The sequence below is a fragment of the Melopsittacus undulatus genome, chromosome 11 (genome assembly GCF_012275295.1).
Source record: "Melopsittacus undulatus isolate bMelUnd1 chromosome 11, bMelUnd1.mat.Z, whole genome shotgun sequence".
Lineage (NCBI taxonomy): Eukaryota > Metazoa > Chordata > Aves > Psittaciformes > Psittaculidae > Melopsittacus > Melopsittacus undulatus.
Genome location: NC_047537.1, coordinates 15,269,936 through 15,292,218, shown reverse-complemented (window position 1 = coordinate 15,292,218; position 22,283 = coordinate 15,269,936). Strand labels below are relative to the sequence as shown.

The 22,283-nt window shown below is 50.5% G+C and overlaps 4 protein-coding genes across 4 annotated transcripts; 2 read left to right on the top strand and 2 right to left on the bottom strand.

Moving 5' to 3' along the window:
• The first annotated feature begins 270 nt into the window (after positions 1–270).
• Positions 271–5,605, top strand: LOC117436827 (uncharacterized). Its single transcript, XM_034067960.1, has 5 exons — positions 271–393; positions 869–990; positions 2,268–2,369; positions 2,763–2,927; positions 4,240–5,605. Exons 1-5 carry the CDS (start codon positions 306–308, stop codon positions 4,384–4,386), a joined length of 624 nt encoding a protein of 207 aa, XP_033923851.1. The 5' UTR covers positions 271–305; the 3' UTR covers positions 4,387–5,605.
• A 175-nt stretch (positions 5,606–5,780) lies between these two features.
• On the bottom strand, positions 5,781–9,955 carry MRPL27 (mitochondrial ribosomal protein L27). The gene is made up of 4 exons (XM_005144252.3): positions 9,908–9,955; positions 7,382–7,504; positions 6,652–6,719; positions 5,781–6,209 (listed from the first exon to the last, which is right to left on the bottom strand). Exons 1-4 carry the CDS (start codon positions 9,927–9,929, stop codon positions 6,003–6,005), a joined length of 420 nt encoding a protein of 139 aa, XP_005144309.1. The 5' UTR covers positions 9,930–9,955; the 3' UTR covers positions 5,781–6,002.
• Positions 9,956–10,097: 142 nt separating this feature from the next.
• On the top strand, positions 10,098–14,327 carry EME1 (essential meiotic structure-specific endonuclease 1). Its single transcript, XM_034067578.1, has 8 exons — positions 10,098–10,684; positions 10,768–10,895; positions 11,065–11,157; positions 11,501–11,622; positions 11,852–11,978; positions 12,478–12,593; positions 13,408–13,597; positions 13,857–14,327. The coding sequence occupies exons 1-8, from the start codon at positions 10,114–10,116 to the stop codon at positions 14,031–14,033; spliced, it is 1,524 nt and encodes a 507-aa protein (XP_033923469.1). The 5' UTR covers positions 10,098–10,113; the 3' UTR covers positions 14,034–14,327.
• A 1,778-nt stretch (positions 14,328–16,105) lies between these two features.
• On the bottom strand, positions 16,106–20,535 carry LRRC59 (leucine rich repeat containing 59). Its single transcript, XM_034067915.1, has 7 exons — positions 20,382–20,535; positions 20,041–20,100; positions 19,584–19,742; positions 19,162–19,266; positions 18,531–18,603; positions 17,381–17,554; positions 16,106–16,902 (listed from the first exon to the last, which is right to left on the bottom strand). Exons 1-7 carry the CDS (start codon positions 20,484–20,486, stop codon positions 16,658–16,660), a joined length of 921 nt encoding a protein of 306 aa, XP_033923806.1. The 5' UTR covers positions 20,487–20,535; the 3' UTR covers positions 16,106–16,657.
• Between the last annotated feature and the right edge of the window lie 1,748 nt (positions 20,536–22,283).

The window sequence follows — 22,283 nt, the reverse complement described above, 5'->3', positions numbered from 1 at the left end:
GGGCCGGAGCCTCCCCAGGCTCTCCATGCCCGGAACACAAACACACACAGCGCCTGGGTGCTCCGGTAACCGCGGGGCCGGAGGCGACAAACCGAGCCCGGTCCCTCCCGTCGGGGCCCGCCCCGCCGCGTCGCCACGGCAACCGCCGGCCAATGCAGCCCCTCCCGCCTGCAGCCAATGGGGGACGGCGGAGGGCGGCGCGGCCGCCAATGAGGGGAGCCCGGCTCCTCCCCGGTGCTTCTGGTCCCGCCCCGCCGGGCGGTGGGGCGCGGGCAGCGGCTGCCGGTGCGGGTGGCAGCGGGGGGATGGCGCAGCCCAGCGAGGCCTCGGTGCACACGGCGGCTGCCGGCGCCGCCATGGACAGCAACGTCCTGGCCATCGTGATCGCCGCGAGTGAGTGGTGGGACGGGCTCCGGTGGAGCGGGGCCGGGTGGTGGCGGCCTCGGGCTGTGCCGGCTCCCTGCGGCCCGGGGATGCGGTCGTTGCAGCTCACGGTCCTTCTCCGGAGCACCGCTGGTCCCTGGGTTCGGGTCCGAGGGGAGCAACGGGAGGGGCTGGCGGTGCCGGGTGGGCTCTGTGGGAGCCGGGGTGCGGGAGAACCGGCTCCCTGCAGCGGGGCCGTTTGTGCGCTGAGAGCCCCGGGAGGGAGGGTGCCTGGCCCGGTTCCCGGTGCAGCGGTCCGTGGTAGGGCTGAGCCGGACTTACCGGTGTGGTTGTTGGCGTTCTCGGGGGAGGCAACTGGTCAAATGCGCTTGAATGGGGCTTTTTCAAGCTGCTCTTGGCTGTAGACCCCGGGGGTGAAGGCTGGAGGCAGTGGGGAGGCCCATGGGCCCAAAGGCTTATTCGCCTCTTCTCCCTTCCCTGGTAGCTGTGTCCACCTCTGTCTTCATTGTGGCAATCCTCATCCTGCTGCTGCTCCTGTACCACCGGGACCCCATGTGCTGCCAGTTCCTCTGCTCCTGCCGCTTATTCCAGAGCCCCAGCCAGTATGTGAGTGTCCTGCTCCCAGTTCCCCACTGCTCCTGGGCTCATGTTCCATTGCCCTGTGCTCCAGGATGGATATGGTACCTCTGAGCAGAGCCAGGCTCTGCCTCCTCCTTGTTCCCAATCTCCTGTAGAGCTCCATCACCCAAATGAACCTGGCTGTGCTGTTGGTGGTAACATTCCCAAGGCCTGACATGGGCAGCTGCCCTGGATCCCTGGAGAGGGGTGATGCACAGCTGTGGTGGGGTCAGGCTCTGCATTATGGGGAAGGGGCCCATTGGGGATGGGGTGGAAACTGAGGGCAAAGGCAGACAAAGCCACTTGCATCCCCGGCAAGTGGCTCTCATGTGCATGGCTCCCAGCACGGAGCAGGGAGACACAAAAGCCCTTTTGCTCACAGCTGTAATTCCCTGGAGCTGGCTTTTGAGTGGGGAGCTGGTGATGGTGAAAAGAGCAGCGTGTTCAGGCAGTGCTGCTTTTGTGGTGGTTGGTGGCTGCCTGGGGACAGCTCAGCCTCCAGAGCTGCAGGATGGCTGTTGAGAGCTGCAGGTACCACTTTCCCCTGGTAGAAGAGGGAATGTTCAGCCTCAGCTGGCAGGGAATGGAGACTGGCACCATGAAAGGCAAATCTGATAGTCAAACACAGGCTGGGAAGTTCCCAGCAGAAATCAGAGTGGGAACAGGCTGTGGGTGTCCCCTGCCTGCTTCTCTGCCTCTGCTCCTTCCTCCTCTTCCTCCTTGCTGCTTGCTTGTGGTACATGTCAGGGAGAAGGCTCTCTACAGAGATGATCTCTGCTCACTCTTGCTCAACGTGTTGACAGCAACTGAGTTTAACTGGAGCAGGACTACTCGGGAACAGAACACTCATTGCTCTGCAGATTTTCTTGCTCCGTTATCCTGAAATGACTACCTTGGTAGATAACAGTTTACAAATTCTTTAACCTTCAGCATGTGATGGAGCTCTTAGCTATGCTAGTGGAATACTTGGCTTGGTTTATTGTCCTAAGTAGATGAATCAAGAGGTGATTCTGCTGAGTCTGAATGAAACCTGGGCTCAGGCTCTGTGCTGCCTGGTGAGCACGTGCCTGAGCTGTTAGTGTTGGTAAAGCGGCAGGTGGAGGTTGGTGGCGAGAGCCCCATCAGCCCAAAGGGCAGAAGTGGTTCTCCCCCCTGCCAGAGCCTCACTTCCCAGGCTGGCCCACATGAGCCAGCTCAGCTCTGTTCATTGCCAGGCAGGATGAGAGGGATTCTTGGCTTTGCTAACGTCTCACCCCTCCTTACAGGACTGCCCCCCACCCTACTTCAGCAGCAGCCAGCGGCTGGTGGGTCCCCAGTGCAGAGCCTCGCGCTTGGAGAGTGCTGCGGCTGAGAACCCGGGTGTGCAGGTGATGGGCTGGGTCCCTGATGGGAGCTGGAGGGGAATGGTAGTGAAAAGATCATAGTTATGGGGACCTGGGGACTCCTGGGGGAGAGGGAGAAGGTGCTGGCAGCAGGAGCAGCTTTGAGAAGTGCTGCCTGTGTGTAAAAAGTGTGGTGGAGGGGGATGTGGGGAGCAGGGACACCATGGTAAGTGCCACACAGCTTCCTTGGGGTTTGGGATCTTGCAAGCAGGAGATGGTATGATTATCTCCCAGGAGGGAGGATTTCCTCTCTCAGAGTTCAAGGAAGGGCAGCTACAACTTCAAACACTGAAGTAACTTGAAATGGCACCAAGCCATGAACTTCCAGCACAGAGCCACCACCACATTGACCTTTCTCCTCTGGCTGGGCATTTCCAGGGGGATGAGCTGTTCTGTGTTGGGCCCCCCAGCACGTACCAGGTCCCCTACTGGGAGCAGCCGCGCCTGCCCAGCTATGAGAGCGTACGGAAGAAAGATCGCCAGCGGGAGATCCACCAGATGATTGCTGAGAGGTTCGGGCTGTGGGCAGAGCCTTCCCAGGAGGTGAGCTCTCCCTCCCCTGCACCAGGGTGCTGGCAGAGCCCCAGGGCCAGTTCTCCCTTCTGGTCTGCATCTGGGTCTTGCTGCAGGACTCTGTTCTCTGTGATAGCCTTACTCTGATAGCCTTTATCTCTGGGAAGGGCACAAAGGGTATCAGGAGGCTCCTTTGGTGTTCATCTATGCTGGTTAATGATCGAGCTCTCAGGGTGCGGGAGGCAGGGCAGAGCTGCTGATGAAGGTGAGACCTGTTCATCTGTGGTGTTCATCTGTGCTGGTTAATGATCGAGCTCTCAGGGTGCAGGAGGCAGGGCAGAGCTGCTGATGAAGGTGAGCCCTTTGGATCATCTGCTCAGTACAAGTCCAAGCTGGAATGTTATTTTTAGGTCTGTGAGGCTTCCAGGATTTCTTGCTCCCTTCTCCCTGCCTTTGGGAGGCCCTTCACTATTACCTTCAAGTGTTATTTCTGAGTAGAAGGCTTTGCCTGTTTAAGATCTGCAATAGAACAGAGAAAAGCAAGTGCATCTGCCAAATGGGTCCTGTGGCAGTCTCCTGAGAGACTTCCACTGAACAAAGAGACCTCCTTGACTAAAGACAGAAACATTTGAAAGCCCAGGTAGAGAACTAAAGGTTCACCTGGATTTTGAGCTCTTAAAGCTGTACCTAAGTCTGGCTTAGTCTGCACTTGCTACTTGGTATTTGGAGCTATAACTAATGAGAGCTGCCCTGAAACCAGAGCACCAAGGGCAGAAAGTAAGGCCCTAGCTGAGGAGCTGCAAGAGGAGTGCTTCCACAACATCCCTGTGCTGCTCCTGTGGCTACTCACAGGGAGGAAGCTGGCCGAGCTCTGCCAAAATACATGTAACAACAGCCTGGAGGTTCCTCTCTGCTGCTGTGTAGCAAGACTTGCTACCAAAACCTGGGCAAAAAGCTTAGTTTGTAGGTGCTTGTATAATTCCAGTAATTGATCTTTGGTCAAAGGTCCTCTTGATGAAAGTTAAGTCTTTTCTGGCCTTGCAACAAGTAGTGACAAGTCCTTGAAGGGGAACAGGGAACTGGAACCTGGCACAGAGAGCTGGGGAAGCAGGGGGAACGTGCCACTTCAGCGTGCACTACCATGTTGAAAGGTGCAAGATGAGGGTGCTAAGCCCTCATCTCCCAGTTCTCCTGGCTAGCAGCCTGCTGCTTGGAGGACTGCAGGAGTTTGATTTCAGGCTGGTGGTGGTTGGGAGCCTTGTCATCTGCTCCATAAGAAGAGGTGGGATAATCTCCTGGTTATTTCTGATCCGCTGTAACGCTCTTCCTCTCTCCTCAATAGATGCCACCTCCCTATGAGCATGCTCTGAGGCATCCTCCAGCTTTCTCAGGACCAGTGATAAGCTCAGAGACCTTGGACAGACGTGGCATGTCAGACCCTTTCCAGGCCCCTCTTGGCTACCAAACTCAGCGAAACACAGCTGTGTAAGACCTCGGTGTGCTGCTGCTTCCCATGGTGTCACTGACAGAAGTGCCTGTGCGATTGTTCTCCTCCGCAGGGAATGGCCAAACATCAGACCTTTGCCTAGGTTTGCCATCAGCTGAGACACAGGCATGTCAGACCTAGCCCTCGGAGACATCCCTCCTACAGCACAAGGACAAGCACACAACCACTGCCAGGCAGAGCAACCAGGGATGTATGCTCACTCTTCTCTGGCCAACATACTGTTACCAAAGAGACCAGCTGCTTGCTTCTACACAAGGGGCAAAGCCAAGGTGGAGGTCTGCTCAGCCAGAGCACCTCAGGCAGCTGGCATATTGCACCTCTGTGAGGCAAGCACTGTCAGTTGTACCAAGGATCAGACCTCAGACAGTCACCGTGCTGTGCTACTTCACTTGTTTCTTAGCTTATCAAATGTTTTACTTTATCAGTGTATTGGCTACTAGGTGGGAATCCTCACTTGAGAGCAGTAGAACGGGTCAGCATCAGAGCACTGCTGTGTGCTCCTGCAGCAATGGTCCTCTGTGACCAACAGTGATTTTTGTATGGACTCCAGATAAAGATTTGGAGAGGCTCCAGGAGTTGTGTTAGCTGCTGTATGCAAATACCAACCACAAAGATGAACTGTGCGACTGGGAAAAGACAAAAATGCAGCCAAAATTGCTGGTGAACTATGAACCATGGGGAATGTAAAGCAAAGGTGGACATACGTGGCTGACCTAACTTAGTTATCTTCTGCAGAGCAGACAATCTAATAGCATCCACACCGGTGTCCTTACACCACCAATTTTGATAATCTGTTTTCTACTGCAGAGCCAATGTTTCAAATTGTTTACAAACCTGTAGATAAAATTAGATCAGTCTGGCCACAAGGTATTGGGCTCCTTTCTTTTGAGTGACAGAAGCTCAAAACATGTCAGGGAATGACTCAGGGGAAGACAAAAATGATGTCTTCTGGATTAAGGCCTTATGCTACACCTCCAGCGGCTGAGCTTCAAATACCACCCCAGGCCTGTGCATCCTCCCAGGCGCTCGACAATTAGTCATGAGTTAGCTTTACAAGTGCGAACTTGCCTCTCGTGGCTAGTAAATGATATCTGAGTTATATTACAGATATCTGAGTTAATCATTGGGATGAGTTCGAAGGAAAGATCTACCTTCCTGGGACGCAGTTAGGTACAAAAGAATCACTTCTGCAGTATTTTGAATTAAGATACAAATACAACAGTAATATCTAATAATGAGCACAAATATAGGGAATTAGTGGGATAAGTAGTGACCTAAGTGCTTGTGGAAAGAATTCATCCAGTGGCACAATGAATCAGGTTCCCCAGAGGAAGGTAGTTCCAGAGGGTAAACGAACAGAAGTAACACATCCCATCAACAGCCAAGGCCTTCAGCAGCCCCACAGCATTTATTACACACTCTTAGAAATGCCTGCAGGTGATCCCAGTGCCTGAGCACTGCCCATGTGTGCTTTAGGAGCAAGAAAACAAAGTCCTAAACCGGTACCTTCAGAGCTAGGATATTCTTGTTCGCTGATGTCCGTGCAGCTGTAGTGGTCTGTCCCAGTCACTCCTTCCCATCCATCCCTGTGTGACGGCTCAGAGCATGGTGACCAGTTTAAATTCTCCTACTTCTGTGGTAGGGATAACACTGATAAAGGTTTTATAAAGAAGTGCTCCTTTGGGTAGCCGACAGATCACTTCTCTGCTCTCACTGCTTCGGGGCAGAGGGATGTAGACCTCTTTGGTGTATCTCACAATCCCATCCTCCAGGGCGTAAAGTGTCTTGTTACGGCCCATCCCCACCTGGAAGAGGATGAAGAGTGTTAGGAAGGAAAGGCTGGAGGTCCACCACTAAAGCAGACCTGATCGCTGTTCTGCCTCCTTTGATATCCTGGTTTCATCAGCATCTGTTGCTTTGTATTTTAAAACAAAACCACACTAGCTGCTTCCAGCAATCAGTATACAATGGTGCTCATTATGAGGGAAGAGATCCTGATTCCGCCCTGCAACACAAGCATCCAGTTAGGTTGCAAAAGGCGATATCCACAACTTTCAGACCCTTTCCCATGTCACACAGGCATGTGACCCAGAGAAGGCTCTCTGACCAAGAAATACCAGGTCATGAAACCCCATTTCAGAATTACATAGAATATAGAGAAGAGCATTAAGAATGAGCTTGAGAGGAGGCATCAAGTATGTATGGGACTGCTGTTGTCTGAGAACCAAGAGCTAGAAAACAACTTACATGAGCACCTGGATGCCAGCGTATCAACCGCTGTGTAGCCAAAATGTTCCCTGCATGCACAAAGGTACCTGTAACAGAGTGACAGTCAGGCTGCAGAGAAGACAGAACTCTCCAGAACACAAGTGGTTCTAGGACCTACAAGCCTCAGCTTTTTGGTGGGAATTTTCTAAGGAAAAATGAACTTGAAATGCTAAAAGCATCTAAGAAAAAATGCTGTTAGCAGGAAATAACGGGCAATTGATGCACAATGGCAAAAAGCAATGTTAAGTCTTTGAAAAGATTCCTTGCGGCTGCAAAGCATTTTCTGGTTGCTGAAGGTATTTGATTTATTACCTTTTACAACAATATGTTTTCATCAGCAAAGGTAATAATTATAAGCACTCAGCTGCATGAATCTGTACTTTGGCTTCTGCTAAGCCTCATAATTCTCCCCTTTGTAAACATCTCAAATACCCAGCTTTCCAATGCACCCTGGGGGCAAAAGTGTCCCTCTGCCTGCCCTCCTTCCAGGAGCTCCAGAGAGGCAGAGTTGGAATATAAGTACATTTTCTGTAGGCAATTTTGGCTGGCTCACCCTGCCCTCCCACCAGCCATCCTTAATCATGAGGTGTTGCTGAACCTCCCCTTCCCTTTCTCTTGGAAGAGTGCCCTGGCCACCTCCTACTGCAATCAGTACCGGGGGGGGGGGGGAAGCCATGAGGAACCCAACTCGGCAGATACTCAGACCTACCTTCTGTTTTCTTGAACCCATAGCGCTTCCCAGGGCTGCGGCCACCCAGATTCTTTGAGCTGCCCCCACTTTTCTTAGAAGCACATCTGATGGCAACCAGGCTTGGCTGGGGAGTTGTTAGAACTGGGTTTGAAGCAAGAACAATGAGAAAAAGCTATTACACTTCTTTCTTTCAGATTTAAAGGAGATCAGTCAAGAAAGGGCTTAAAACTAAAGGTAAAAGAAAGTCTGGAGGGAAAAATAATGTATTACCAAGAGAAAGCATAATTTGACCACCACGGCCTAAGTTTAAATGCTTAGGCATTTAAGAGGCTACATCTCTAGTGCTGCTGCTGCCACCCAGGGAGGAATGATGTCAGCAATCATGTTCAAAGACGTGCACAAATTCAGGTACAGAAGTTTCTGGCAGCTGTGGATTGGCCTGATATTGCTTGGAGAAGAGATAAGTTGTGATCTCTGTTTCAGTTTCCCCTTTGACCCAATGGTATTTACTTACACAGTAATATTTTGCCATCTTACAAGTGAGAAGACTCCAGGATGATGCACAAGCAGATGTTTACAACACATACTGCCAGAAGCAATCTGAGGAGGATCAAGAAGGACTATAGATCCCTGGGAGTGGTGTGAAGGGACCGGAGCACAGGGGATTTTTCATCCACCCTCCCAGGTGAAGCATACAGGGCTATGATCCTACTAGCACCACAGAGACATGGTGGGATGGCTCCTACGGCTGGAGTTTGGAATGGAAGGATACGGGCTCTTCAGGAGGATTTATCTTCAGGAAGGACAGGGAGGGGAGGCAAGGTGGTGTCACTTTCTATGTCAGTGACCAGCTGGAGGCCACGGAGCTCTGCTTGGGGATGGATGAGGAGCCAACCAAGAGAAGACTAAGTGGATGAGGCTCTCTGGATACACACAGGAGCAGCCTCACGTTCACAAGCCCTGGTCCTTGTAAGGACTTCAATCATTCTGATATCTGTTGGAGGCAACACAGCAGGGCAGGAGCAATTCAGGAGGATCCTGGAATGCACTGGTGATAACATCCTTTTCCAAGTGATAAAGTGATAGGGGAGCCAACGACGAGAGGTGCTGGACTAGACTTTGTCCTCGCCGGCAGGAAGGGGTTGGTGGGGAATGTGAAGCTCAAGGGCAGCCTTGGCTGCAGTGGCTATGAAATGGTGGAGATGAAGATCCTCAGGGCAGTGAGGAAGGCGTGCAGCAAGCTCACTGCCCTGGGCTTGTACCTGGGCAACAAGAAAAGCTTCTATAGGTACACTGGGGATAAAAGGAAGACAAGGGAAAATGTGGCCCCACTCCATAAGGAAATAGGAGACCTGGGACATTAAAAGGGCCAAGGTCTTTACCAGCAAGAGCTCCAGCCACACCACCCAAGTCACAGAAGGCAAAGGCAGGGACTGGGAGAATGGAGAACCACCCCCTGTGCCAGATCAGGTTCAAGACCATCTAAGGAACCTCAAGGTGTACAAGTCCATGGGACCTGATGAGATGCATCCACAGGTCCTGACTGGGGGGTGAAGTGGCCAAGCCATTATCCAACGTATCTGAGAAGCTGTGGCTGCCTGGTGTAGTTCCTGATGACTGGGAAAGGGGAAACATAACCTCTATTTTTAAAAAGGCAAAAACAAAGAGCCAGAGCACTACAGAGTGGCCAGGATCACCTCAGTGCCCAGCAAGACCATAGAGCAGATGCTCTTAAAACTCTCCTAAGGCACATGAACAGTAAGGGCATTCAACATGAATGCACTATGGGCAAATTGTGCCTGACAAATTTGGTGGCCTTCTACGATGAGTCAAAAGTGCTGGTGGATCAGGGAATAACAACTGCCATCAACTACCTGGACTTGTGCAAGGCATCTGACACTGTCCCACGACATCCTTGTCTCTAAATTAGAGAGACATGGATTCCATGGATGGATTACTTGGTGGATCCACAGAAATTTGAGAGGTGGCCAAGTGTGTCCTTGACCACACCGTTCTGATGACCCACTAAAGAATCATTAGGGTATTCTGGCCTTTAACACTTACAGATTAAAAAAGGGTATTTTTAAAGCTTCCTGACTATGGCACTCTGCAGAGAGAGAGCAGCACCTCTCCCTGTTTGATTTCTACCTAATACACATGAATACTATTCCTCTAAAGATGATTTTTCCACCTTGAAGGCACTCATGCGGCAGCAGAGAGACATTCCTCATCCCTGGAAGTTTCTGAATGCATAAGTCATAAACCCCTCAGCACTTAAGACCCTGCTTTCAGCACACTGTCCTCTAAACCACCTGAGGTGATTTAAACCCCTTCCAGCATGCATAACCCCTTGATGCGGGGCCCATTTCACCACAGCACCGCCGCAACCTGAGGTAAAAAGCAGAGTTCGATCCCGAGACACCGGCAACAACCTCCCACGGGGTACACCCCGTCCCTTCCCGAGCAAAACCTCCCACCCACAGCCGGCTTTCCCCACCCTGTGAAGGGGGCGAAGATGGAGGTGAAGGTAACCCCCTCACTCACATAACCTCCGCAGCGCCGCCATTTTGTCTAGCACCGTCTTCTTCCCGTTCCGGTGGGAGGGAGGGAAGCGCGCACGGCAGGCGGCGATTGGCCCGAACGCGCGCGCTCGCGCGCGTTCGGGCCAATCGCCGCCTCCCGCGCGCGCCCTCGGACCAATCGCTGCGAGCGCCGGGCTTCCCCTCAGGAGGCTTCAGGGAGAAGGTGGTATGGCGGAGAGCGGGGCGAGCTCTGAGGGGAGCGATGAGGAGCGGTTCCCTGCTTTATCCTCCCTGCTGCAGCCTTCTCCATCGCCGCCTTGCGATTTGGGTCGCCGTCTGTCCTCATGTCCCGCCCCTGAAGCTGGAAGTGCGGAAGAGGAGGTTGTGGTAGTGAGCAGTGGAAGCGATGAGGATGAGGAGGTGGTTCCTCTGTCTGAGAGGATCAAAAAGAGGATGGAAGCGAGGAATGCGGGTTTTGAAGTGTCTCGTTTCAGCACACAAAGTGGTGAGAGACCCTCGTTGTGCCCGCTGCCAGCCTCTCAGTCTGACTCCACAGCCCAGCCTAATATGCCCCTGGTAAGTGGAGCAAGCCCAGAGGTATCACCACTTCCCAAGAAGGGAAACCGTAGTCAGAAGGAAAGGGATGCAACGTGCCAATCGTGGCAGAGGAGGAAGGAGCGAGAAGCCCTGAGGAAGCAAAAAGAGGAGGAAAAAGAAAAGAAAAGGGCTCTTGCCAAGATGCTGAAAGCTCAGCGACCAGGGGAGTGCCAGAAATATATAACAGTGGTGCTAGATTCAGGTACTTGTCCTCACAGCCTGTGTCTGCCTTATGTTGCCGGTTGTCTCCTCTGTGTGGAGGCCTGACCTGTGCACCGATCTCAGTTCTGTTGCAGGTAGAAGGTGGTGAACAGGTCCTCGATGCTTTGCAGGCTGCAAATTACTCCTGTGTGGTTGAGAATCAGGCTGTTCCCTGCAGCATCACCTGGAGGAGAAAGACAGTGACATCTCAGGTGTGCAAGCCAAATCTCCATGCTCTTGCCCTTTTATTCCTCTGTTGTTTACACTTCTTAGTAAACACCCTCTAATCCTCTCCTGCTTCAGAGGTCTGAGTGGGAGCAGTGGTTGGCGTGAATGATGAACAGACTGTTGGTCTGGCTGTTTGTTTTCCTGTCTGAACAGATGGGAGAAGGAGATGAATGGACAGAAGAACCAAATGTCCTGGTTCTGCTTCGCTTGGAGGAGTTTTTGTCCATGGCTCACAACTACAAACAAGTGAGAATGCTTATGACTTTTGTGCTCTCGAACATGCTGTGCTCTGGGGGTGATGTTCATCATCCTCTTCACTGCAGGAAGGTTTTGCTGTGGGATGGAACCATGATTTCATGAGTTAATGGACCAAAGCCAGTAGGGTTGTATAATGCAAAGTTGTGACAAACATTGTCAGCTCAAATGGGGTTATTTTCTATTTCTTTCTGCCATTGCTTTATGCCAGATCAAATATTGCCTGCTTCCAGCAGGAGCAGACTTTTTCATCTGCAGAATCAGAGCCTAGGCTGCTGCACTTGTGTGTGTGCCTCAGAATGGTTTAACTCCTGTTTTCTGTTCATCTTTGCAGAAAGCCAAGGGCTGTATGGAAGGACAGCAGGAGACCCTACAGACCTATGTAGCTCGTGTGATGGAGAAAATGCCTGGGAAAATTCTGGCACTGGCAGTTGCTGAAGTAGAAAATTATTTCAGGTTAGACTTTTTCCCCTCCAAACGTTTCTGTGTTATCTTTGGCCTTGAAAAATGCCATAGGTATTTACATTAATTCTTTCTAGCAAAGCCTGGAGCATAAGAGGTATTCCCACTCAGAGCTGCTCCACTGTTTTGTCACACAGAAACAGAAGTAAAGGCCTGTCATCACAAAATACCTGGGGAAGAGCATGAGATCCCAGCCTCACTTCACTCTTCTTTGGTCTCTCAGACTTCAGTCAAAAAAGAGACGGCAACAAGCAGCAGCAAATGGAAGCCAAGATGAGGGACAAGGAAGAAGGAAGAAAAGGGCAGTTGAGGATTCTGGCCTGGAGATAACCAGAATGGATGTGGAAGAAGTGAGTACCTTTAAAGCAGGCATGCAGCCATTGTCTCTTGTTCATTCAAAATGCTGTTTGAATGGTTGACCTACACCACCTTGGGAGGGAGGCATTCAGCCTTGAGTCTACATGTCTGTGGACAGAGCTCTTTGGGTTCAGTTCCCCACTCTCATGGACTGCTCTCCCATGAACTGTCTTGTTCACCTTGATTCTGATGTCAGTCTTGGTCAGCATCTCTCACCCTTGGTGGGCTGCTGGCAAAGCTGGGCTGGGTGGCTTGTGTGTAATGAGAGCTGTCACTGTGAAGCTGTGCAGCTGAAGTAGTGCCAAACTGATATCACTGGCAGAGACAGGCTGCCCCTAAATACTTCAGTGTCTTAAATTACCTGTTCCCAAAATGGGGAGAGAGGGAATGTTCTTGTCCTATAGCAAGACATTGTGACCCTTTTTGTTTTTCAAGAGTGGGGTTTAATGTGACAAGATGAATTGTTCCATTCATTTCTAACAATGCTTACAGGCCTTGGTGGACCTGCAGCTGAGCAGACAAGTCCAGGTCAGCTTTTTTGAGAGCTGGGAGGAGCTTGGAGAGTATGCCACTATGTTCACAAAATCTGTGGCTGAAGCACCCTTCAAGTGAGTAAGCAGATGAGGTTTGGTCACCCCTTTGAATTGGCTGCACTTGCACAGTTACCGGGAGGGAATAGCAGGTATGCAGCTGTACTTCACTGCAACACAGTGTAGTCATCTTTAAAGGAGCAGGAGATGGAGCAGTTGTAGTGCAGTTCCCGCAGGATAGGGTTAGTTTGTGGAAACTGGGGAGGGGTAAGGACACACCCTGGTTTCATGTTGGTATCTTGACATCGAGCTCTTGTTTTTGGTCTGATTGTAGGGCCAGGAAGGGAATACAAGTAGGGTTGGACTCTTAGAGCACCAGCTTTTATTCTTCAGTGTGTAACCAAGAGGGATGTTACTGAGAGTGAACTGTTGCCACTGATGACAGCAGCATGTTGTGCACCAATAGCTAAGAAAGCCATCTTGTGCAGTCTCACACAATCCTAGCATTCCTGTCACAGCAGCTGTTGTATTTGACATCTCAGCCATGAGAAGAGGGGAGATGTCATTAAAAATGACATGTAAAAGTGTTGTAGTATGGTTGACAGTCGGAAAATGAATTCTTGTTTACTACTTTGCATGTGTGTTGCCTTGTGTCAGGATTGCTTCCAAGCATAGGTTGTTTCTTTTTGAGTCGGAAATCTAGGTCTCAAACAAGTAAATGTAAAGAAAATTTTGTCAAATTGTTAGCATTTACTTTGATGCCAGTGGCGTCTCTAACAGCAGAGGGTAAGAAACATCTGACTGTCTCTGGTTATGTGACAACTGATGCAGGGATAGGATTTTCTTCATATCTCATTGTCTCAATTGCTCCTCCATTCTTCGTTCTCCCCAGGCGAGAGCAGGAGAACACAGGCTTCTCCTTCTACTTAGAGAAGGCGTGGTGTGGAGGGGTGAAGGTGGATCGTTCCGGAAAGGGTCTCTTGGAAGTTTGGAAGAGACAGTTACAACAGTTTAACCGGGTCAGCCTGGAGATGGCTGAGGCTATTGTGTCTGCCTACCCTTCTCCTCAGCTTCTGAACCAGGTGAGGATGCCTAAGGAATAGTGAGCACTGTGTGCAGAGAGCCAGCTAATGTAAGGAGTGGAAGACAATTTAATTGCTGTCAGATGTGACACAACAATTCTGTGTTGAGCTGTTTAGTGAGGTGGAGTGGAGAGACCAGGTGAAAAACAAGAGTATATTATGAACAAGGGTAGAGCAGCCATGGGTGCAAAGCTTTGATTATTATTTTGAGCAGTGGATGCAAATGGCTTATACTGTTGCTCCTTTGTGTTGCTTGTAGGCCTATATCCGGTGCTCCTCGGAGCAGGAGCGGGAGAACATGCTGGCTAACATCCCTGTGCGCCGCGGTGACGGTGTGACAGCCACCTGCCGGAGGATTGGACCAGAGCTCTCCAGACGAGTCTATCTCCAGATGACTTCCCATGATCCTGATCTCTATTTGGATGTCAGTGGGTAGCTCCAGGGAATGAGGATTTTACTGTTTGTTGCTTTAAGTATCTACTGTTTAAGTATTCAGCTTCCTTCTGGGGAGAATTGCTTAGATAACAGAATCACTGATCCCAGTTAAAAGACTTAAAAATGCACTTGGACTTCACTGTAGCAGAAGGTTGGATTAAATTGCTGAATGGCTGGAGTTTACACAAGAAATAAGGAAAACGTCTTCCCTAAGAGCATGAGATGGACACGGCTTACGGGAATGATAGTTCCTTTTATTTGTCTTCCTAGTAAATAAATAATTTGACTAATCATTTTGCTTTTAAATATGCAGTCTTGAATCTAGACAGGTCTGTTATCTATTGAAAGGAATACTTTCCACTGCTCTCCTAAACTGCAAAGAGTTGCATTCCTTCTCCAAGGTGAAAAATCCTAATGCTAAAGGAACATGGTGCTCTAATGAGGTGGAAGAGCTTTACCTCTCAAAGCAGACTCAGTTTTCCGCTGTGGCAGATGGGAATGAGTAAGACTAATTTTCAGATATAAATTTAGACTGCCCTGATTCAGTCTCCAGACAGCTTAATCTATAGAGGGTCTTGAAATCTGATTATATGTGCTGGAATTATGAGAACTGAACAGTTGGCAGAAAAAGCTTTCTTTTAATTAGATTGGGGAGCATGTTTGCCCCTCTGTGAAGCCTAGCACTTGTGAGCACACAAGGACACTTGACGTCTTTTGTGACAGCAGCACTTAGTGAGATGAGTGTTGAGAGTGAATTTTAAACTGCATCTGATGTGTGGAAGTTACCCTTTGGAAATATGTTGTCTTGGATGAAAAAATACCCACCTGCCATGCTGGCTTCAGAGGTTCACTAGAAGCCTTTGCCTGGCCAGCAGCACGCTTCTGACTCGAACTGATACTCCTGATCTGTCTGGCATTTGGGAATTTGCAGCCCAGGAAGCCAGCTGTGCTCTGGGCTGCATCAAAAGAAATGGCTAGCAGGTCAGTGGAGGGGTCCTCTGTTCTGGTGAGACTCCCCCTGCAGTCCTGTGTCCAGCTCTGGGACCTCAACACTGCAGTGAGTCCAGAGGAGGCCATGGAGATGCTGCAAGGGCTGGAGCAGCTCTCCTCTGGAGACATGAGAGCTGATGAGCTGGTTCAGCTTGGAGAAGGTTCTGGGTAGACCTTAGAGCAGCTCCCAGTGCCTAAAGCGGCTACAAGAAACCTGGAGAGAGGCTTTGGACAAGGGCCTATAGGGACAGGACAAGAGGTAATGGCTTTAAACCAGAAGAGGGTAGGTTTAGATTAGGTATTAGGAAGAAATTCTTCCTTGTGAGGGTGCTGAGGTGCTGGCACAGGGTGCCCAGAGAACCTGTGGCTGCCCCATCCCTGGCAGTGTTCAAGGCCAGGTTGGACACAGGGGCTTGGAGCAACCTGTTCTAGAGGAAGATGTCCCTGCCTGTGGCAGGGGGTTGGAACTGGATGAGCTTTAAGGTCCCTTCCAACCCAAACCTGTCTGGGATTCTATGAACTTAAGTAGCAGGTTCCTGCCAGCTGCTGCAGGAGGAAAAGTTGCTTTGAATATTGGGGTTTTTTGAACATAAAAGAAGAGAGGTGAGTGATTCTGTGACTAATGTGGAATGTCTCAGTGGAGTTTGTAGAGTTTCAGAGAATATCTGTGCTTAACAACATCATGTGTACATCTCAGTGCTCACACAGCCCTTAAGGATATGATAAACATCTGTTTGCTTTTCTCTGTAAGGAAACTATGAATAATTCATTGGCCTTTGCTCAGAGTTTTCTTTAGGTGCAAACCAAACCTCCCAGCAAGCCCCAAGGCAAAGCCTTTTTCTGCCTGCCTGCCTCAGCACCCACAGCTACTGCCAGCACCCTCATGCTGGGTCTCAGACACAAAACAAGCCTCCAGGCTGGCCCCAAGCCTTCCCTATGCTGCAGCTGCTCTGTTGGCACCAGCTGCTTCCATGTAGTTAGAAATCATTACTGTATGTACTTGGAAATAATGTGTGGCTGTTTCTAAAAGAGCTAATTGAAATTAAAACCACATTACCAACATAAACATCCAGTTGAGACAAATTGCTGCGAAAACTGTTGTATTGAAAATTTTCAGCTCCTTTCACTAGTACATCAGCTTCTTTGCTCCAACACATGGCTGCACAGCCATCCTACACACTTGTAATTGGTCCTGGACTAGGCCTTCATTATTATTCCCATACAGCCATATCATCAATTTTAGCACAAATAGAAATGAGAGCAATGAATGGATATGTATTAAAAACCTTCCACCTCCAAGACAGAGCTATAGCTACTTAGATAATGCAAAGGCTCTGTTTTTCTCCACTCCTATAGATTGGCAGCTTTCTGCATCTCACTATCTGGGTAAACATCCCCTAGAGGTAAGAAGTATTAATGACTTTAGGTTAAGGTGGGCAAGTAATGGGAGTTACAGGCCAACTGGGAAACATGCACAGCAATGATGTGAACAATAACTCTGCTTTGTGTGGAGTGGACCAGCAAACCAATGCTGACTGATTAAAAGCAGTTTCATCAGAACACAATTCCATAGGAATTCTGGCTGCGTAGATGGTGGAAGGAGATGCTGACGAAGCAAGTGCCCGTCCAGGACAATCAGTGCTGCGAGTTCTGTTGTAGCATGTTTTGCAGGGTTTTGTGGTTTTGCAGAGCAGCCACCACGTCCTCGTAGAGAGTGTTCACGCTGACACACAGAGGTTGACGCTGCAGCTCTGTCAGCTTGCAGGTGGCCAAAACACAGAGGACACACAGCAGCAGAAAGAGCAGGATTCTGAGCACTGACCGTGACCAAGACTGCTTGTGCCGGGGCGGCTGTGGGGGACGAGAGCTGGAGGCAGGCTCTGTAACCAGAACATTTCCAAGACAGAATGTGAGGGATTAGTCAAGTGTCTTTAAGTCTCGTTCAGAAATGCGCTGTTTGGTAAGATACTTCAGCCTGTGCTGCGGCTGTCTTTTGTCATGAATATTCATCACTTAAGTAAATGTGCAGGATTTGCGTTTAGGATGTATGTTTAGGATGAAAAAATTCAGCTTTAGTTTCATGGGCAGCAGTGGAGAGGGTGTAAAGCACCTCTGTGTTGTACAAGGTTTTGCACATATGGTTCAGTACACTTAAAAAGAAGCAAGGCAAGTTCTCCTTAGAACAAATGAAGAACTTTCTGAATACTCTAGCTCAGCAGTTCATTGGGAACACAGATGAAGGGGAAAAGGACACAGCAGTGACGCATGTCCTACAGGTTCCCCTTCATAAAGAGGCATCTTCAAAGTGTGACAAGAGTGAAATCTGATGCAATCCCACCCCAAACAGATACTACTTACTTCGGGTCTGCACGGTTTCCTTTTTAGTTTTCTTTTCCACCTCCTGTTTTGCAGCCTTCTGAGCATCGTACTCCCGTCTCCTGCGCTCCTTTTCCTCCGCCTTCTCTCTCTTCCTCAGCTCCCTCTCTTGAGCCTCCTTTGCTCGCTGTTCTGCTTCACGCTTCTTCTCCATCTCTGGGGATTAATATAAAGTTTTTTCCTTTTTATATAAAGGGTTGTCATTGCCTTCTTCCTTATTACCTGCTTATCTGTTCCCAATTGGAATGAGGAAACCAATCAAATCACTATCCTGTTTTAAACTTTTTTTGTTGGATATTACATACCTTGCAATTGGTTCCCTCAGAATTAGGCTTCACTTAAAATAAATCCTGTGCTCTGCTTTCATATTTTTATAGTTAAACTACAGCACATTCCATCTAGAGCTCTAACTATTCAGGCAAGGAATCACAGTTATCCCCATACTATCTTTCTCCCTCCAGCCCTTCTACCCTGCTGTTCCCTGTGAAATTAAAATTGATGTGGACTATTGTGTACAAGGGGGTTAGATAAAATGTACAAGGGGGTATTGCTGAAGTTACACAGCTTGCTTAACAGGTATATTGCTCAGCACATACCTACCATGCCTTACCAGGCAGTACCAGGACATAAGGAGTTTAAGTTTCAGCAAATTATTTGGACAGAGACCAGACCCTTCAAAACTCCTAAAGAGCATGCATGAGGACCAGGGGTAAAAAGTTCAAGCCTGAGGAAGACTCGTTTACTTCATTTGAAGACCCCTGCCCCAGACCACCAGGAGGCACTGAGCATGCATGGAGAACCTTTGAGCTCATTATAATACGAAGCGAGGATAGAACATAAATATGTATAGGCATATTGTGCAACTAAATGCATATGTATGATTTTAGAGGATGAATGGAGAGGGAAAAATGGCACTGAGGTGCACATGCCTTTGGAGGAGCAATCCCCCGTGCGCCTTCAGCTGAATAAATGCGTACCTACTTTACAACTTCAACGAGTTGTGGAGTTTATTCCAGTATCACCTGAGCCTCAGGATTTTGACAGTTACAAACATGTTAGATGGCAATTAGCATGTTCAGGTGTGCGACACATGAGAAACAGTCCTTGGTACCTGAGGGCTCTTTGTGCTCACCTCGCTCTGCTTGGAGCTTCCGTTGCCGTTGTCGATCCTGCTCCGACTGGATGGCTTTCATGTGCTGCAGCACCTTCAAGGTCCAACAAAACAACCTGAGAGCTCTGCAGAGGGCTCGTTGCACAGTCAGTTCAAAGCAGAGCAGCAGGAGCAGGGCTGGGGCTGACTCAACCCCACTTACACCTGTGGGTACGGCTCTGAAGAGAGGTTTCACCTTCCTGCCTGAACCTTTGTGCTTAAGAAACAGATCTCCCCATTACAAATCAACCTGGTGGTAGCTGATACAGGGGCTCATAGACCACTTCTGCTTACATGAGCCTATAGTTTGCCAGAACTCCAGAAATTTTCTTACTCTGGACATGGATTATTTTGTCTGATTATGCCTCCACTTTCTTAGCAACCAGCATTTACTCCTCTCTTAACTCCACCAATGGAAGAGAATCCTACCCATCCCTGTGTTTGCTCTCTACAGGCACAGCAGCAGTGAAGTGAGTGCAGTGAAGTGAACCTGCACCTCAATGGCTGAAGATAATTCAAACTGCTGCAGCAGCTGCCCAGCTCACTAAGCAAAAAGAGGAAGGACGTCCACTGACAAGGCCAAGGGAAAACAGAACAAAAGCAAATTCCTTACCTTGACAGCAGCCTGCTTGCACTGCTTCTCATCCAGGCAGTCTCCTGCTACTTTAGCCAGGACAGGATCCAGGGGATTGTCCTTCAGATCCAGCCACTTCAGGTTCTGCAGGCAGGAATGATAAAGAGGAGGCTGTAAGAGCACAGTAGTCTTGCAGTTATTTAAGAGATCCAAAGCAGAAGCAGAGGACTATTTAGTTTTCACATGAATGAAACAGGTACAGAAGATAAGCAGAGGTCGAGCAGACACATTTCCAATAGGTGTGAGAGAATTTCCACCGAGGTGCTGTGCAGAGCCAGCTGGATTTTGGAGCGGGTAATCAGCAGGATGGATGCTTTACCAGAGAGATCAACTTGAGAAGGATCACAAGACCCTGGGCTGCATCCCAAAGCTTTACGTAACTGCCCAGGAAGCAGTTTTACCTTGAGCTGAGCAAAGCTGACTGGCAGGGTGACTAAACGGTTGTTCAGGAGGTCTAGGTGCTGCAGGTTGACCAGGCGCCCGAAGTCCAAGGGCAGCTGCTGGAGCCGATTCTTACTCAAATCCAGTTTCACCAGATGCATCAAACTGCAGAAGTCTGACTAAAACCCAAGCATGAACAGAACCCTCGTCAGCATCAGAACCAAACCCGAGCCCCCACGGCTGATGGAGCTGCTCTGGATTCGTGTGGGGAGCCTCTGGCAGGCAGACACTGCAATCTTTATGCAGCCAACCACCACCCGCATGGACCCGTCATCCACAGGAGAGTCATTCAGCCATCCCGGGATGAGGGAAGCGCCGGTTCCAGCCCTCCCAGCAAACCTTTATGGAAGCACTAGTTAACCCTTTCTCAGTATTTCCCTGCAGACTCACCCCCACCAAGGCTCTCTAGCCCCTTACCGGCAAGGAAATGAGGTTGTTACACGACAAATCCAACACAGTGGCTTTTGGAAGAGCAGCCTGAAAGAGAAGCAGGGCACTGGATCACCGTCGAGGTACATACCCCTACCCTCCCCACAAGGGCTGCGGGGTCGCGCCATGGCCACATGGGTCTAAAGGCAGCATGAATTCCCCAACGGATGCGAGCAGCGGCAGCTGGGCCAGCAGGACACCATTCCCTCATCCCTGCCGGTTCCAGCACGGTTCACACGCACCGTCAGCACATCTGGCTCCCCCCCGCACACATCTGGCTACCCCGCGCAGCCGGGGCCAGAAGCGGCCCCCGCGGCCCGGACGCTCACCAGCTCTCGGACCGGCACCTCGTTCAGGTCACAGAGGCTCAGGTCCAGCTCGTTGCCATCCAGTTTATCCTTCAGGCTCTGCCCCTTCCCACCGCCCCGCGACATGGCTGCAGCTCGCCTCGGCTCCCACCGGCCCCGCCGCCCACTTCCGCGTCCACGTCCGCGTCCACGTCCGCGCGGGGCTGGGCGCGCCCCCTGCCGGCCCGGAGCGCGGCACCGGAGGCGGTCGGGGGTACCCGCGGGGCGCAGCCAGCATTGCCCCCCCCCCCCGGAGCCGCAGCATCCCGGACCCCCGGGGTCCTGCTGCGCCTCTGGAGCCTTCCGCGTGTGCGGCAGGGGAAGGGGACACAGCCCGGGTCGGCAGGCAGTGATGCTGTGTCGGATACATCAGCCCTAGCCCCGGTCGCACACTGCCCCACGAGCGATTGGTAACCCCAGTCTAAACACAGCAACCGGACCTGGAGTTCTGAGCACAGGCACCCCAGAACGGCAAACAAGGAGTTGTCTTACAGTGTAACAAAACCTGCCTGAGGTTAATGTGCTTTCATGCAGGAGACCATAGAATGGATTGGGTTGGGAAGGACCTTAAAGCTCCTCCAGCTCCAACCCCTGCCACGGGCAGGGACCCCTTCCACTGGAGCAGCTGCTCCAAGCCCCTGTGTCCAACCTGGCCTTGAACACTGCCAGGGATGGGGCAGCCACAGCTTCTGTGGGCACCCTGTGCCAGTGCCTCAGCACCCTCACAGGGAACAGCTTGTGCCTAATGTCTAAACCTCTCCTCTGGCAGTTTAAAGCCATCACCACCTACAGGCCCTTATAAAAAGTCCCTCTTCAGATTGTTTGTCAGCACTAAAACTCGGAACCTGGGCAAGACCCTCTGCATCTCTGGGAAAGGCCTTTGTCCGTGCGTTTCTGCTGGGACTGGAATCTGCACCTCTGGGCTGACATGAGTCCATGAGCCTTTGTCTCTCCCCAGAAAACCGAGGGTGTAGATCAGTTACAAACCTCTGCTCATTTGTGATTAACTCGAAGGCAGATCTTAAAACCTCCATCAGAAAGGAGCGATCCCGAATGGCATGGGAAGTGTCAGTGGTTCAGGCTTTGACAATCTCCAACAAATGTACCCAAAAGTCAAGGTCACACCAGGTCCTGCATAATTCTTGGTTTAATGCCTAACAGGGATTCACCCTGCAGGGTAATGACTGGAACGTGGGAAGATCAGGCTGGAAGCCAGCTTTAGTTTTGTTGATTAAAAGTGATGTGGTTGGACCCCAGGCAGGTTTGGGTTTTCTCCCTGTACTTATACAACACCAAGCACACTGTGACGTGGCTGCAGCACAAAGATAACTGCTCTGTGCTGCTGCAGTGACAGGAAAGCTCCTGGCCATGAGCATCAAACAGCCTTATGTCACCTATGGAAATGCATAAACTCATGGAGTGACTGATTTTAGTGGGACTGACCCATACATGGAGGCACCCGTGTGGGGCTGAAAAGACTTGGAACCTCTACGAGGCGGGTGAGCCAGGGTATGGGGCACATTTGCACCCTCTGCTAGAGGAATGCTGCAGGAACACCAGCAAGGAGAAGGATCTAATCCTAATGGCACAACCCTTGTTGTGGCCCTGCGGGCAGGAGCTGGTCATGCTGGAGACCATTCTCAGACCCTCCTCTGCAGAGCCCTGTCCTGCCTCACCCAGGGTCCCCGCTGCTGCTCATTGGGACACAAATCTCCCTTCTCCTACCAAAAGTAACCACCATCACCAGTGCCACCAACCAAACTCCTATGAACAACACACACACTGGGTGTGAAGCCTTCCTGCTTCTAAACTTTGAAACCCCAGTATCTCACAGCAGAGAGGTGCAGTCAGTGCTTCACTATGTGGCTGTGTTAAGGGCACGTT

Coding starts and splice junctions, on each gene's coding strand:
- LOC117436827 (XM_034067960.1), top strand. CDS start 306: ATGGCGCAGCCCAGCGAGGCCTCGGTGCACACGGCGGCTGCCGGCGCC. Junction 394..868: donor GGCCATCGTGATCGCCGCGA/GTGAGTGGTGGG, acceptor CTTCCCTGGTAG/CTGTGTCCACCTCTGTCTTC. Junction 2,928..4,239: donor GGGCAGAGCCTTCCCAGGAG/GTGAGCTCTCCC, acceptor TCTCCTCAATAG/ATGCCACCTCCCTATGAGCA.
- EME1 (XM_034067578.1), top strand. CDS start 10,114: ATGGCGGAGAGCGGGGCGAGCTCTGAGGGGAGCGATGAGGAGCGGTTC. Junction 10,896..11,064: donor GAAAGACAGTGACATCTCAG/GTGTGCAAGCCA, acceptor CTGTCTGAACAG/ATGGGAGAAGGAGATGAATG. Junction 11,623..11,851: donor GAAGTAGAAAATTATTTCAG/GTTAGACTTTTT, acceptor TTGGTCTCTCAG/ACTTCAGTCAAAAAAGAGAC.
- MRPL27 (XM_005144252.3), bottom strand. CDS start 9,929: ATGGCGGCGCTGCGGAGGTTAT. Junction 7,505..9,907: donor GGCGGCGCTGCGGAGGTTAT/GTGAGTGAGGGG, acceptor CTTCAAACCCAG/TTCTAACAACTCCCCAGCCA. Junction 6,210..6,651: donor GCTGGCATCCAGGTGCTCAT/GTAAGTTGTTTT, acceptor ATCCTCTTCCAG/GTGGGGATGGGCCGTAACAA.
- LRRC59 (XM_034067915.1), bottom strand. CDS start 20,486: ATGTCGCGGGGCGGTGGGAAGGGGCAGAGCCTGAAGGATAAACTGGAT. Junction 18,604..19,161: donor GCAAGCAGGCTGCTGTCAAG/GTAAGGAATTTG, acceptor TGGACCTTGAAG/GTGCTGCAGCACATGAAAGC. Junction 16,903..17,380: donor GGAAACCGTGCAGACCCGAA/GTAAGTAGTATC, acceptor TTCTGGTTACAG/AGCCTGCCTCCAGCTCTCGT.